Here is a 16877-nt window from a genome sequence, read left to right on the forward strand (position 1 = left end):
AATTTGTTCTCATATATTTGTGTAATGTCTTGTTCTTCTTCTACAATGTTGACAGGTATGAACATTACACCGGACTTAGACGGGTAGATTTAGCTGTGACTATATAAGACTCTTGCGCCTGCATTGGTTCAGTTTGGCCGGGTGGCTGAATCGAGTCACAGACAGACAGACGGACAGACATACAGACAGACCAAAATTTCTGGGTTTAAGTAGCCCAAGAAAGACTATCGTCTTTAAAATCTTCATTACACAGCCAGCAATGCTCGGCCGCGCTTACTTTCCCGCAGACCGGTAGGTGTGCAGGGAAGCCTGGTGTAAGTGTGCAGAGATGTGATAGTACTACAAGAACAATAATGAATGATCGGTGGCGATAAATAAATTGCTTATGTTGCCGTAGCAGGGTTGACGTCGTTACAAAAACGGGAAAAAATCCCGTTGCGTCACGGCAAAAGCCGGAGCGGTGGTCGGACGACGTTCGGCTAGTTGACACAATCACTTTGAAGGGGCCAGAAAACGTAAGCTGGGTGACATGGGGAAGCGCAGCGAGAATTCTGTCGTACTTAGGGAATTTTCAAAATATCAGCACAAATTTTTGCCTTATTTTTTGTCAGAACCAAGTTTCACTGATATCGTTGAATTATCTCAAGCCAATTCATATCATTTACTGTTGATGGCATTTACAATTTGTAGCATTTGCAATTCCGGCGTGCACACCAGGAACCTTCACGGCAGTTGGACATTCTTGAAGCATGGACACCGCCACTATTAATGCCCTAGTAAAACCGTACTGACTTAGTCGTGCGAAAAAAGCGATTGAGCATAACGTAGATTCACGGACAAATTAAATGCGAACACAAAAACATGAACCAGAACACGCAAAACTGAAAAATACCGTTCGTTGAGGTCCAATAATGACGCGCTATAGGTATATTTGGAAAGCCACATTCCCCAATGCGCCATTTTGACTTGCACTAAAGAAATCGCGCTATTTGAGTGTATTGGTTCTTATTTTCGTGCTCGCATGTCATTTGTCCATGAATGTACGTGCACGATTGCCCACTCTCGCTTATGATCAGCGTCAGATTCAATTAAACGACGTTTTTCAACGCCTCCCAAGCATCTGACACGGCGTTTTCTCTCTAGCTTTAACCATAAAAGAGTCTGGAGATTTCCATCCAACACGTCAGCAGGCGAAAAACTTAACTAAGCCTGCAATTCAAATCTGAAACCAAACATTAGCCTTAGTGACTTGCAATCTAGAAATCTCTAGTATTTCGCACTGGCTGATGCGTGGCGTCTGGGATGCATGATACAATTCCGCCGTAAAGAGCAGTACTGTGAACGAAGCGACGCGTACTCACGTGACTGTGACTGCTGGCCCGTCTGAGCTGAAGGACTGTTGACTAGGTGAGCATGCCGTCGAGGTCGCATTGACGCCCCGGTCGAATGCCTGCACAACTGCAGACACGCCTTCGATTGCCATCAGGCAAGCATACTCAGTTCTTAAATAGCCAGACTTGAGACGGTGTCTCCAAAACACGTGGAACCCTTGTCCAGCCCTGACGGTAGACCTATAACGGTAGCCTGTGCGGCCTGAAACTTGAAGGCGCCCGGTGCAGTTTAGATTTCCCCACGCCTTCTATAGGACGTATTCAAGAGTCATCGCTTGTCCGTGTCCCCGTTTCTTTGTGAAGCAATATATTGCTGAGAAGCAATACTCGGAGCAGAGGTCGGCGAACTCACTCATGAGTCCACTCACTCAGAGTCATTTGGACTCAAACTCACGCGTGAGTTTGAGTTTGAGTGAGCGCGAGGCTGGTGTGGCATGGTGAGTTTGAGCCGAGCGAGCCCGACTGAGTGAGTCCGATTGAGTTTGAGTACGCATGAGACCTAGTGAATTCTGAGTCCATTTTGAGTTCTGAGTACATTTTGAGTTTGAGTACATTTTGATTTTGAGTCCATTCTGAGTTCTGAGTACATTTTGAGTGAGTCCATTTTGAGCTCTGAGTACATTTCGAGTTTGAGTCCATTTTGAGTTTGAGTACATTTCGAATTTGAGTCCCTTTTGAGTTCTGAGTACATTTTGAGTTCTGAGTACATATGAGTTTGGAGTACATTTAGAGTTTGAGTATATATGAGTAGCCTAGCAGGCAGCTATGGTTGGCTGTTAAGTTTCATGCGTCACTGTGGGCTCGGAATTCAGGTTACCTGCGGGTAGGGCACCAATCGCGATCTGCATGATCGGTTTGGAGGGAGGGGGCGTCTGATTTTTTTTTAGTTTATTGTTAAATTTTCATGACCCTAAGCACTTGCTGTATACCAAGTTTTTGCGGCTGGGCGCGTGAGTGATAATTGACTAGTCAGGTCATAAAAAAGAGTTTTCTTAACTTTTCCTCCTGATCGATCCACTAAGAGGGTGGGAAAGGGTGGTGGAAAAGCACACTGCGGCGCTTGCTTGCTGGTTTGCCTGCTACTGTTAACAGCTTGATATACTAGGGGTCACAAAGGAAGAGGTGAGAGCCGGGGGGAAATGGGGGCGGGGGCTGTCCCTTCTGCTGTTTCAAACGAATTAGCTGAATTGACTGGGCAACGCCCCTTTAGACAGAGTAATGACCGCATTAGATTGGGTGAAAAGTCGAACTAATGACGCTAAGGCGTATAAGGTATTAAGTGAAAGGTCCCGATTACGGAATCACGCGGGGTAAATAAAAAAAATGCTTCCTGATTGTAGTCATCAGGCAGTCATAATGAGTCATAGATTGGGTTAAAATTCAAAATGACGCTGCGAGGGCATGTGGGGAATCAAATTCAAGGTCTCGATGTGGGGAATCATTCGGGACAAAAATGAGTTATGGTTATATTATGACATAGTAATGGTTAGTCGTAGATTCAGTTAAAATTCAAGTTCATGACGCCAGGGCATGTGGCGTATCAAATTAAAGGTCTCAAGGAGGGTAATCCCGTGCTTCCTGATTATTATCATGACATACTCAAGGTGGGTCATAAATTAGATTAAAATTCACAATGACGCTACTGGGTGTGCGGGGCATCAAATTAAAGGTTCCGATGAGGGAAATAACGTGGGACAAAAATGCGCTATGGCTATATCATGAGATAGTCATGGTTAGACATTGATTGGTTTAACATTCAAATTGATTCCGCTAGGATGTGATGGTATCAAATTAATGGTCTTGATGAGCGGAATCACGTGGGAGAAAAATAAAAATGCTTCCTCGTTATAACCATGAGATAGTCATGGCGAATATTATATTGGGTTAAAATTCGAAGTAACCTCGCTAGGGCGTGTAGGGTATCAAATTTACGGTCTTGACGAGGGGAATCACGTGGTGCAAGTAAAAAAAGGCTTCGTGGTTCTAATCATGAAATAGTCATTATGAGTCATAGATTGGGTTAAATTCAAGGTGAGTCCGCTAAAGCATGTGGGGTGTCAAATTGAAGGTTTCAGTTAGGGGAATCACGTCGGACAATTAAATAATGCGTCCTGGTTACAGTCATGAGAGTCATGGTTAGTTTGACTGATATGAATTCCATATGATCCTTCTAGGGTGTGTGGGGTATCAAATTAAAGGTCTCGTCGAGGGGGATCACGTGGGAGAAATATAAAAATACTTTTTGTTATAGTTATGAGGAGATAGCAAAAGGTATCTTTTTTTAATTGCTGGGTCGGGTTTAACCAAAATTCCTTGCCAACCCGTAAGGCAGTTGTGCTATGTACACGCGAAGGCTTGTCCATAGATGTCTATCAATGCGGTATATAGTAATAGAAATAATCGGGTCTAATTGCTGAATCATCGAGGCAGGATGGCCTGGGGTAAAAACAAATGCCTTGCCAAGCTCTCGAACTTAAATCACCAGACTCAAAAACTCTCTGCTAATAACTGCCATTCAATCATTACTTCCTCCATTTCCCCGTGTCCCAAAAAACAAGCAAATCCTTCGACACATATGCGGTCGTGGAAATTGTGGACGACCATAGGTAACAGGGGGCATCAGAGCTCATCAGAAAGGCGAATTTCACATTTGTTTATGAATAAGCCTTTCGGCCGCGCTTCGTGTCCGTAATTTCTTTCCCACAGAGTACGAACGTGCACTCGAATCCAGAATTGGCCAATTACATGTGAGACATTAACTCCTTGCTAGAGTGTAGAAAATAGAGAGGCAACAGAGCCACCAAGACATAAACAGACATTGCGACAGAAGGAAAGCACTTCAGAAAAATAAGCAAGCGCAGTTTGTGTGTGCGCTCGAATTGAGTTTATTACAATAAGAAATCAGCGCAAGATATCAAAACTAGCACATGATAACAATGCAAAGAAAAAGAATTAACTCGGGCCCTGCAGTTCTCCAACGACTACATGTCAAACACAATGAAAGAACATATGACTGACGCAACACACACACACACCCACCCACACACACACACACACACACACGCGCGCGCGCGCACACGCGCGCGCGCGCACACGCACACGCGTGCATGCTGGAAGTTAACAGCTGGGTACGGTGGCGGTAATTGCTTACAACGATAGCGTGGGGCTTTTCCGAGCTACGAGAGCTCATCCCACCTAGCAAATGCTAATAAAAACTAATACAAGTGGCTCAGCAAACAACGAGGCACTTTTTTGCTTGTCCCACGTGATTTCCCTTCTCGAGACCCTCAATTTGACACCCCAAATTTTTTAGCGCCATATCTCTCTGAATTTTAACCCAATCTGAGACTATCCATGACTCCCGTGTTACACGGTTCGCCATTTTCGATATTTTTTCTTATTATTTCTTCTTTAACTTTTTTTAACATTTAGTTTGATCAATTTTCTACATTTACGCTTTTATAATTATTACAGGTTGAACTTCCGTGATGTCTGCATTTTTGTGTAAATGCAGGGTGTTACACGATCCTGGCAGGGGTAAGGAGGAGGGGGGGTACTCGGCAAAGAATGCTATGCACACGACCAAGTAAAGTTGGTGGTGGCTATGCATTAAAAAAAGCAAAGGCATATCCATGAACGCCTCGCGCTTCAGAGATTCACGGGGACAGTTCGCTTTGACACAAGGCGTTTTTTCAGGATGCAGAGCAAGAATGCACGGAACCGTAACCCTAACAGCTTCGACGTAAATGAGCGGAGCAGTGAGTGCACGTGCCCTCGCGCAATCTTGCTTGTTTCGACCCAGGGACCCAGCACACTATCGAGTCTGGACCGCCTTTGTCATAAACACGAACACGGAGCCTACATCAAGAGTTTGGTATCCAATATATACGTACAATTGCTTGCAACCAGTGCTAGTCATCATGGGCAGCAGGTATAGCTGTATTAAATCTGCAACGAAAATTGTTTCCGACCTCACAGGAGCTACGGTGTCATGTCGTGCCAAATGCAAGAGTTTGAGCTCACGAATATGCACCCGTAATAATTTTACCAAGGAAAATTTTACAACACTGAATGCTAATGAAATCAGAGTCCATCTGAGCCACAGTAAATTCCTAGCACGAGAGAGTTGTGAGGCCATTTGAGTTCTGAATTCATTTTGAGTTCTCAGCCCATTTCGAGTTCTAAGTTTATTTTGAGCTTCTAGTACATTTTGAGTTTTGGGTCTATTTTGAGTTTGAGTACATTTTAAGTTTTGAGTACACTTTGAGTTTTGAGTACATTTTGAGTTTGAGTACAATTTGAGTTTGAGTACAATTTGAGTTTTGAGTCTATTTTGAGTTTGAGTAGAATTTGAATTTGAGTACAATTTGAGTTCTCAGTACATTTTGAGTTCTGAGTACATTTTGAGTTCTGAGTACATTTTGAGTTCTGAGTTTCGCGCTGAATGTGAGTTTGAGTTTGAGTGAGCGCAGATGTGCTGCTCAGCGTTGAGTTTGAGTTTGAGTGAGTGGTGATTCGAAAAAAAAAAGTGTGAGTGAGTTTGAGTGAGCCGCGCCAACTTTGCCGAGATGTGACTCGGAGTGACCGAAACGAAATATAAAGGGGCTCTGCTCTGGTCGGAACAGTATGCCAGGTAGTCTGCTCTACAAGTTGAAAGTAAATACTGAAACTGATGCGCATTCAATTTCAATTGCAGTAGGGCTATTCCATGCTCATGGTGCACTTCTGCTACGAGGTGCGCGATAGTGGAAGTGAATGGATCAATGCACATCATGTCTACGCACACCGAAATATAGACACACGGACGCTTTTGGTATCTGCTACATCCGTAAAACGGTGGCAGTGACCGGGAAAGAAGTCTGCAACCTTCTGCTCATAGCCCGCTGCCTTAGCCACTTAGCCCCCACTACGCCTCTACGGCTGAATGCCTAGCAAGTACAGTGCTGTACACTGCTAAAGTGAACAGTGGGCCGGTATGGTGGCCAGCCCGGACCCAAGAGACCCGCTTCAGCTAGTGAACAGGACCCGCTTGGTCACCGCAGCCCAGGGAGGACGAGGTAGCCCTCCAAAGCCCGGAGGCAAAGAACTGAGGCAATTCTAGTGTAGTCTCCACCTGAATAAAGTTTACGCCTCCTCTGTGAAAACGAATTTTCTTTTTTCTATTTTACTTGCGCTTCCGAGGAGGAGATTTCCCTGGGCTCGAAAGCTGAGCAGCCGCGGCGCACCGTAGCTCACGACAGGCGGCTCATCCTAACCTTTTGCAGTCATTCTCACCGCCTATATTCCCCGACTAACGCGACGGCCACACGCACGCTTGTTCCCTTTGACAGTGGACCCGTGTGTACACTGCCAGCGGTTTATTTTTCGCTCAGAGCAGTTGTGCAGAAAACGAGTTGGCCTCCGGTCTTTATTCGTGACCTCTGACGAGTTCGACCAAGTGCACCATTCACATCACGATAGCTTTTCTTCGCACTGCGCGAGGCTGTGCAGGGGAAAACGCCATTCCTAGTGTCGCGACGACTTTCAAGCTTTTTTTTTCTAACTTTTCACCTCCACGGCAGAACTACAATTAGCGTTAGGTGGCTCCTAAGCGCTTCCCGAATACTCACACTCAGCCGCTAGCTCGGTGATGTCTGCTTCGCTGCAGGTTGACGGAACGCAGAGTCCGAACCGCAAGCTGTTCCCCCGGAGCTCATCCCACAGGTACTCGGGAAAGCCCTGCAAGGGGACGCCACGATGCCAGTTTAGAAACGAAGTTCACGATTTTGGGACACCGGTGCAGAGCATGGAGGCAGAGCGCAAGCCTGAAGCCGGTTTAGTGGCCATTCAGAGAAAACGTACTTTTGCTTCAATAACAAGTGGTATACAACCTTAAAATTGGCTAATTCTTGGAGAAGTCGCATTCTGACTCCACCCGGTAAAAACGGCATACATGTGGGATTACGCTAACGCAATTACCTTGTCCATCAGGTAAGGAAAAAAGAGAGGTATGCAGCTTAAATAAGCAACATCCAGGTGGCTGCACAGTGAAAACCCAGGGAGACGTTGGAAACTCGGAAGCATATTAATACCCAAGCTTACGACTCTTTCACATGAAAATACGCGGGGTATACTAGACTAAACAAACGGCACAACACAGCCACAACAAAGGCACAAATAAAGCGCAAACTTGCAACTGTATGCAGCGATGGCTCAGTCTAAGTATAGCCAGTGCATTTTCAGTGTGAAGCAGTACCAACTAGCCCCATTCTACCAACTTTTGAACTTTACTACGGCTTTTTCAGGGGAAAATGCGCTGGTCACACTACTCGCTCAATATGGGTGTAGCCTCGACTAGAGCAAACACAAACTCGGAAGACGTGTTCTTTGGGACAGGGAGAAATTCAGTCCAATATTCCTCAACTATTATGATCGGCCTCGATGTCATCGTCGCCATCGTTTGGGGATTTATGGCAGCTCCATCTTTAAATAAGGCGCCTAAAGCAATTTTCCGCCTGTGTTGTGAAGAAAAGAATATAGTAGGCGACATGGCGTCACGCAGCCAGCCTCCGCAAACCAACCTGCGTTGAAGCCAACCGCGCTATTTTTTTTTTTTTTGTAGTTGTTTCGAAAGCGCGCCCCCACATGACGCGTGGTATTCATTCCTTTCTTTCTTGTAATTTTATGCATGGACTTGCCACATTCGAAGTATCTTTTATAGGCACGTTCTCGCGTAATAAGCTCTTCAGTGCTTTCTTCTTCGGGTGCTATTCGGGGTTTGCTATAAGAGTGCGTTCCTTGATTGCATACATTTTATCAGCCCACGTTCATCCAACAAGGACGATTGAGCAAAGAACTGTGGACGAAGTGGTTTAGAAGGCTGTTATGTCCATATAATAAAACAATATGCGCTGCGTGATGGGTTCTGTAGCAGTACAACGATGCCCCGGGGTGACTTCACTGACCGTTTGGCGAGACACGTATGTATACTGAGGGATACTTGACCCGTGGGCGTGTTGCCAAACGCTTCGCTGCCCAGCGCCACTGCGTAACATGTGTGATGCCACTACGCGCGCTATTCTACTGAGCAACTGCTAAGCGGAGCCCGCCGTCCGGTCTGCGTGACCTCGAGGTGTAGTTTTGGGTACTGACGCTGTCGGCCTGGGTTCAAGCCACCGCGAGTCTACTCACTTTTAACAGCAAAACTATTTAAGCGTTTAGTTCCGCCGTCGAGTGTTACCAGAGAAAAATACCAAGAAAAAATACCGAGCGCACGTGAGCATGCGCCTCGTGAGGAGCGTACGACGTCGGCCAGCTCGACCTTCGAGAACATTTTGCCCAGCGTGATCTCTCGCGTGCTGTTCTCCTCGCCAGTTCACGTGCGTTCGCGCCTGAACTTGGGAGCACTGACGCCGAGTTCGCGCTGCATACGCCGAGTTCGTGAACCCGATAGCCGCGGGTTCTAGCGCTGGCTAACGCTGTCCTTTTTTGTAAATAATTGAACGGCTGAGGACAAAACGATGCGCGCCTGCCAGGGATGGACAACTTTCAGCGGCAAGTTCGGAAATCTATGTGAGGTGCAACAACCGTGTCTCCGACGGAGGGTGAAAGGCCGAAGTGGAATACTGTTTCTCCAGCCTAGCAGCACTAGTGCAAGCCGGGGCATTTTTTTTTTCTGAATTTTTAAAATCGCCGGATCAGCTCTTCGCGTTGTTTTTGTTAACAATGGTGATTTGTTATCCTTTAGGTCGCTTTTGACCGCGTTTCTTTAACTTTCTGTATCCCACGAAGTGAAATCACACATGTCACATAGTGGGCGCTGACCAGTGAAGCGTTTGAAAACACACGACCCAGGTACTGCGCACTCACCTGCCATTGACCCGCCAAGAGCTCTCAATATATATTTCCGTAAGCGCGAAGAGGCACACCCAACCCTCGTCTATTGCACCGCTACGACTACTGCATGGCAGTATGCAACACTCCGCCACATTGTCTGCCCCTTGTTTGGCTGGTCTTGAGGAAAAAACGTGGCTGGTCTTGAAGAAAATTTTCCAGTATGGGCGCAGGCAGTGTGATAAGCAAATAACAAATATCGGGGGTGGCCGTCTGCTCGTGGAACAGCCTAGCAGACGACGGAAGCAGCAGCCTTTGCTTAGTGCGCATACGGCTACTCTCGCCCAGTTTGCCGTATCACTCCATCACGCGGCGCTGATCGACCGAACGTCGACGCTCCCGTGATATTGGTAAAAAAATTGGGCGGGTGTACCTTCGTCGCCGTGGCCACAAGTGTATAACGACCTATTTTCCAACAAAAAAGCTCGTAACAACTCTAGCAACCTCTATTTCCCCTCGCAGTGCTTTAATTACAGACACCCGCCAAGCTGGCACGCTCTTAAACGGTATCTCGGGAGGGGCGGCGTGTATAGAGCGCATCCTTTTGTACTGGCGGCCTCCACCATAAAGTCAGACCTTGTCCCCTATTGCCACTGAGACAATGCGTTCCACGCGTACCTTTGGTGGCCGAGCCTTGGCATGCGCGAAGCTCACGGTGGCGAGGCAGTAGGCGCTCGCGAACGACCCGTTGGCGGCCTGGCGGGGACGAGCGGCGATGCACTCCGAGTAGAAGCCCAGGAAGGTCAGGCCACCGGTCAACACGCCGCTCTCGGGCTTCGCCGTGCTGTCAAACACTGCAAAGTTGCGCAGTACTCAGAACGCGCACCCGCACAGGCTTGTATCGCACATCGCCTGCCACGTTCAACCAATAATAGAAATTTGCTTCGAACACGATATGTAAATGCCGAGCAGTCGGGCGACTCAGAACACGAAGTGTTATTAGATAGCTTTACTTGTGTGTTTTCTAGCCTCTGCTCCCGTCACCCGGCAAACTGGGGAGAGAGGACTTCGCATGCGCACCGACACACCCCGGAGCGCCGGCTCCGTTCGCGGGCAGGGTAAGCTTATAGCGTCCTCGATAAACACGCACTGGGGTTGCCTCCAAAATGCACGTGAAATCAGCAACAAATAAAACCCGAACAAGAAAACATCAGCATTGACCTGTGAAATTTCCTCATTTCAGCAGAGATGGAATGATGACATTGCTAATTTACAAATACGTATTAGAGCTACTCCAATACTCAACTGTAGAGAGACAAACCACCACGGTGACCAGTACCGCTGCTGGGCCCAAGGATACTAGTTCGATACATGGGCTGCAGAGGTGATTTTTCTGATGGAGGGGAAGTGAGTACGATCATGTGTGGATATTTCGATGCCACTCTAAAAAATCGCCGCAGGTGGGCTTCCCCGCAACACACCAGAACAACCAATAACCACGACCAAATGTGCAAATTTGAAGAATAGCGAGGCCCAGCATGATATTAGAGCAAAATATATTATCTGCGCTGCAAATATATTATGTGCGGTATTGTACCAGCGAAGATAATATATTTTGCTCTGCTCGCATGCTGGGCCTCGTCATTTTCCAAATTTCCACATTTGGCACGATTACTGGTCGTTCCGAAGGGTTAAGGTGAAGCCCACCTGCGGCAATTTTTAAGAGTGCACATTAAAGGGGCACTGACACAAAATTTTGAAGGCGAGATAACTTCGGAGATAGATTGGTGGGAACACATATACATCATCTGCAAAATATCAGCGGTGAATACAGCCTAGAACATATTTAAAATCAATTTTGAAGTGTCCGAAACGCAACCGAGCAGCCAGCAGAGGACCACGCGCAATCGACATCCCGAGGATATGGTGTAAATAAACAACATCCAAACACGTCACGAGTTTGCGTTTGCCGCTTCCGCACTGCCGGCGTTTTTCGCCGGCTCGCCCGGCTCGCCGCTCCAATCGGAGGGCCGGAGGGCGGAGCTTCTGCTTTCGAGAACGAACGACCCGATCGTTGGCGGCGGAGGCGCCGTGATTTCGTCAGCTAATCGGGCAGCTGGCCGCGACCAAAGTTCTACAGCGATTCCAGGCACTCTGTTTCTATTACTGTTTATTACCATTGGATGCGAAAACGCGCCGGAGGCACGAAAACCCCACTGAGCTAGCCGCATGGTCGCTGTGCAGGCAGCGGCTACGGCCGCATAGTGGCCCAGGCCGGCGCAGGTAGCTCGAGTGATAGCTTGTTACCGCTGCACGAAATTGTCCCCAAGTCCCGACCATGGTGGCTTACATGAGAAAGGAGTTAATGATGCGATGGCGGGTTGCATTAAAAATTGCCATCTGCACCGCTTACCAGAGCGGCACTCGAATATCCGCCGCAGTGCTGAGCCGAACACATCTGTAGGCGGACCTGTAGGCAGACCGGCCGGCTGCTCCCAGCGCGCGTCTTGCCACCCACCGTCTCGAGCGTCGCGCGTCGTTCTTTAGCCGCGGTAGCATTTGCACTCGCAGCGCCTTCGTCACATCCACGGTCGCTTTTTAATTAAGCGCCTCACGAGATCAGTAAGTGGGGGCATTCGCAGAAACTGCCGTCGATGCGGATGCGACAGTGCTACGGCGGCTCTGCTCTGTGATATCCCTCCGACGGTCACGTGGTCAGCTTTGTTCACACAAAATCCACAAAATCCATCGTTTCGCGGCACTCGCTGAAACCGAAACTGCCACTGGCCGCATTGAAAATGCCTCTAATTAAACAACCGTCGCACGCTGAAGCAAATGAGGTTTCTACAGGTTATAAGTAGGTCACTAGCTACTTATCGCAACAAAAAAAAACAAGATGCAAAATTTTTGTGTCACTGCCCCTTTAAAGATCTTCAGGTTGTATAAATTAATTCGCAGCCCACCACAACTACGTGCCTCACCCCAGTTGCAGATTCGGTGCTTGAAGCCGACTCTGCAACTTGGCAGAGTGTTTATCGGCCCATATATATGGGGGCCGACGTGCGCCACGGGCTCCGGCACACGAGCCGAGATCACGTACTGGACGGTCGTCGAGGTGGTGGCGCCGTGTGCCGGCCCAGCATGGTACATTCGCCTCGCGGGAAGAGCGTCAACTGACATTGCGAGCTCCTGAAACTCTTCGCCGTTAAAATGAAAGTTCGGGTGGGCCGCGCCACGCCTGAGGGCGACAGTGGCGACAGCTCGAGAGCGCACAATAAGGCAGCAGCAAGCGCGTCCTCAACGGACGCACCGCCCAGGGGCGGTATTCTCGTAACTGACCCTTTTGAAAACGTCCCTTTTGGGTCCCTTTCATTGTGACGTACTTCCGGTTAAGAAGTGGACGTGGGCAGCATGTAGGAAAGTTGGCAGTAGGTTTGCCGCGCTTGCGCTACGTCACTTCCGGTTGTTTGCTTTTAGCCAATCAGGGCTCGCCAAAAGGGACACTTTTGAAAGGGACGCAAAAGGGACAAAACTCGAGAATACCGCCCCTGGTGTAAGCATTACGGAATGAGTGAGAAAATGCTCGTCAACCTGCCGCGGTTGCTCAGTGGCTAAGGCAATGTGCTGCCGAGGACGAAGACGCGGGTTCGATTCCGAGCCGCGGCGGCCGCTTTTCTGCCGGAGGCGAAAAGCAAAAATGCCCGTGCGTACGAGATTTCTGCGCACGTTAAAGATCCCCAGGTGGTCAAAATTAATCCGGAGCCCTTCACTACGACGAGCATCATCGCCTGCGTTGCGGCGGCGCGTTAAATCCTACAATCAATCAATCAACCAGAAAATGCTCCCCAGCTGAATTGGTGCTCGTGTGTATGGTACTCCGCTGCCCCTTGCAAGGCTGCAAGTTTCGGTACGAAGCACTGGGGATGAAGCTAAGTATGTGCTGCATTATCCCTCGCGCTCTTCTTGGACATGTAACCATCATGCATTAAGCTCCACAACACGTGCCCCTCTTCGTGGCAGAAAGGCATCCTCGTATATCTGGTGTCAGAAATATGCGCGATTACAGATGTATTCCCAGGACTAACATTGAATGTCGCACCGCTAGCTTGGAGCGCTATTCACTCGGAGATCGAACACAGTCGGCCCCTGGCGGCGGCGGGACGAACCGCTCCTATAGTGTGGATGGCGCTCACGCGTCGTCTGCTCGTTCAAGTTGCGCGCAGCGCAAGACTCGTGCTGCACACGATAAAACAATCAATATGTGTACTTGTCTGGCAGTAAGCAATGACATAGTTACCTATGCTTGCGCATTTCCTCTAGAGACGCAATAATGAGCGGCCGTTGCGGGTTAATGCGCTGGTTTAATTCCACGAAACATTCTTGACGTGGTGAAACGTGTTATACGTGTGAAACGTGTTATACGTGTGAAACGTGTTATAATCATTGCTTCAACACATTGCACTTTTCTTATTGATGAGTGCAGTCGTCTGCCGTTTCGGAAACGTTCAAAGGGTGATTTTTTAAGGTGGCGTGGTGGTTGTTCAAAGGACAAAAGTTTAATACACAAAACGGTAAGAAACGACAAGACCTGCGCATACCCGTGCATTTGCGCTTTGTCCCTACAGACAGAAGAAAGAAACAAAAACATTTTCACTGCACCCGAGCCGTGCGCTATCGCCAATACAATACCGGAGACGTATTTTACCCTCAGAAGCGCCCCTATGATCAAATTCTTCCCGTACCTTTTCGAAAATAAGCATAATTTTTGGACAGTCGTTGCTTATACTGTGTTGTTAATTTTAAGTAATATTTAAAATACGTTTCTGTAGATGCGCAATAGTGTTTCGGGGGGCTTTCTTAGTCAAATTAAGCAGTTGTGAGTTTGAGCCTGTCTTGTGACATTTCGTGTGTCATTTTCATTCGTCCCATTTTCAAATCTCGACATGAATCAGCTTGTCCAGAAATGTGTTTCACTCAGCATAGCTAAATGCCCAATATGGTCACATCTTAATCTCTTAAGCTGGACCTAAGTTTAAAGACTGAGGAACAAATCGCGCAATGTGTTGTTGCCCCCATGTGTGGAGGGTGTGTGCCGTGACTCGCTGGATTTTTTTATTTCTCCACAATGCCAGCTTCGAAAACAATTCTCAAAAAGGCGAGCCAAAATTCATGGACAATCTCGGCCGAAAATGGGGTTAATCAGTTATGGAAATATCGGCGTGTACTCGTTGAAGTACTGCTTTTTCGTCGCTACGGAACACGACGCCGAGCGTACTTTCAATTGCAAGTAATACTAATAGCCAACGTTTGGCCATTCGCGTTACATGCGTTCTATTCTCGCTGCGCTTGGAACGTTGGCGGACCTCCTAACCCCCCCCCCCCCTCCAAAAAAAAACAAAACAACAACAAAGAAACACTAAATGCGGAGAAAACTTTTATCCGTGCCTTTTTTAACACATCCTCAATAATTAAATGTCAAGACAAAAGCGAGGTTCAGTTTACAACACAAAGTAGTTATCGAGAACCCGTTGCGCTGTTTTTTCATCATCATCATCAGCAGCAGCAGCATCATCATCATCATCACCAGCCTATCTACGCCCACTGCAGGGCAAAGGCTTCTCCCTTTATTCTCCAATTACCCCGGTCCTGTGCTAACTGCGACCAATTTATCCCAGCAAACTTCTTGATCTCATCTGCCAATCTACCTTTTTGCCGCCCCCTTCAACGCTTGCCTTGTGCGCCCGCCCGTCCCTCCCGGCACTCCGCCCTCCCATGCGGGAGGTGGGGGTCGGGGGCCGACGGTGGCGGCCGGGAGCGCTCCGAGTAGCTCGAGCGGACGCCGAGACCAACTGCCTCGGGGTCTAAGCCCGACGCCCTAGGACTTTTGCGACTTAGGGTGATTAGATAGAGGGGACGCGACCGAGCCCTGCGTGGCCGGGAATCGTGTCCTTTGCACGCCGGATGCCTGAATAAAGTTCCATCTCTCTCTCTCTCTCTCTAGGGATCCACTCCGTTACCCTTAATGACCAACGGTTATCTTGCCTTCGCATTACATGCCCTGCCCACGTCCATTTGTTCTTCTTAATTTCCACCAGTATGTCCTTAACACGCGTTTGTTTCCTGACCCACTCCGCTGTCTTCCTGTCCCTTAATGTTACACCTACCATCTTCCGTTCCATTGCACGCTGAGTCGCCCTCAATTTAAGTTGAACCGTCTTACGAGTTATATAACGAGAAATAAAAAGGGACTGTTTTGGTCATCTGCAACAGGGAAACTTCATTTGCCATCTTTATGGTTCGTAAGCGACATTACGCAAGAATGAAACACATCTCGCTGTTCTAGACCCCTGTTAGATTTTAAAGGGAACGCAAATGGTCAACAGTGCACCCGTAACAGAAAATCTGTGCTGACTGTGAGGTCCCAAAAGCTTTGTTTACACACTGTAAACCTGCTTGTCGCTTTGCAAGTCTAGCTAAACATGACATGTTGATTTAACTGCGCGCGTTAGAAATTTAATTCACAAGTTCACTTCCGACGAAAGCCGTAATGAGCAATCCGACACCGTTATTATTCAACCCTGCCGTCAAAGTCGCTAAACTTTTATTTAACTGCACGCAAAGGACCTGTTAGAACGGTTGCATTTATATCTCTGCGGGTCGGAATTCAGTTATTTTGTGTTGCCCTTCGAACACAAAAAAAATATTGTAATCTCTTAGAAGAGTCAGGGCAGTAAAGTGGTGTTACCAATTCAGGGCATCCCACAAATGCAAGAATGCGTCATGCTACCAGTGAAAGCGGTCGAAACAGCTGCTGTAATCTAAATTCCGGAGATCGAGGCTTCCTGATTTTTTCTAATTACGATTTTATTGAAGGCTCAAAGCCATAGTCTGGAAAGATCGACCTTGCTACGAGCCACGACGTACAAGTTCATTGCCATTACATCTTGAAGGTGAAAAAACCAGCGAAATAGACGGAAGACGTAGAAGAGACGAGACAACACACACGCTGGACTAGCAACTGAAAATTTAATTGAAAAACAGAAACAACCAGAGAACGACCAAGCCTACGCATGCGCAACAAGTACGCACGTTCTGATAAAACGCTATCGAAATACACTTTTTTCCGCTCAGATTTGTAGGAACGCGATCTCTTTATCGCTGAGGGAGATGGAAGAAACACTCACGCAATTTCCTTCTTCCTGTTGGCTGATATAGAGCGATTCAATTATTTCCCTCTCTGTTTTAGTCCTGCCTCTTCCCAGAATCGTCACTCTTTCAAACAAAGCCTCACATTTGCCCTGACGTTTGCACTGACGACAGTGATAAGAAAGATGACCGGCTCCTTGCCCTCTGATCAACGCGCAGTGCTCTCGTAACCGGTCGTTGATGCATCGACCTGTTTGGCCTATATATACCTTACCACACGTCAACGGAATGTTGTAAATGACTCTTTCTTCACACTTTACGAATTGCTTTTCATGCTTCGTTTTACACGCACCTCTCTTTTTTCCCGCATTTTTCCCGCATTTACTGCCTTGTCAGTGGACATCGAAGACTTGTTTTACTCTGTGCCCCATGACGAACTGTTCTCTGCCATTCGTGAACTGATTGATGAAACGGGTGTGGTCAAGTTTCAAAATGAGTGCGGTGTCAGTGCTGATGCTTTCCTTGAGT

The 16877-nt window shown here is 47.7% G+C and overlaps 1 protein-coding gene across 1 annotated transcript in view; it reads right to left on the minus strand.

Moving 5' to 3' along the window:
* The window catches only part of LOC144175412 (nose resistant to fluoxetine protein 6-like), a 155653-nt gene that overhangs the window by 62667 nt on the left and 76109 nt on the right, over nt 1-16877 (minus strand). Inside the window, exons 2-4 of the mRNA XM_077704493.1 lie at nt 9882-10057; nt 7001-7109; nt 1362-1458 (exon numbers count right to left, since the gene is read on the minus strand). Coding sequence (XP_077560619.1) covers nt 1362-1458; nt 7001-7109; nt 9882-10057 — 382 coding nt within the window. The remainder of the gene's footprint in view (nt 1-1361; nt 1459-7000; nt 7110-9881; nt 10058-16877) is intronic.

This window comes from Haemaphysalis longicornis, unplaced genomic scaffold (assembly GCF_048455015.1).
Source record: "Haemaphysalis longicornis isolate Haplotype H1 unplaced genomic scaffold, Haemaphysalis longicornis Haplotype H1 scaffold_1, whole genome shotgun sequence".
In the NCBI taxonomy this organism is placed as follows: Eukaryota; Metazoa; Arthropoda; class Arachnida; order Ixodida; family Ixodidae; genus Haemaphysalis; species Haemaphysalis longicornis.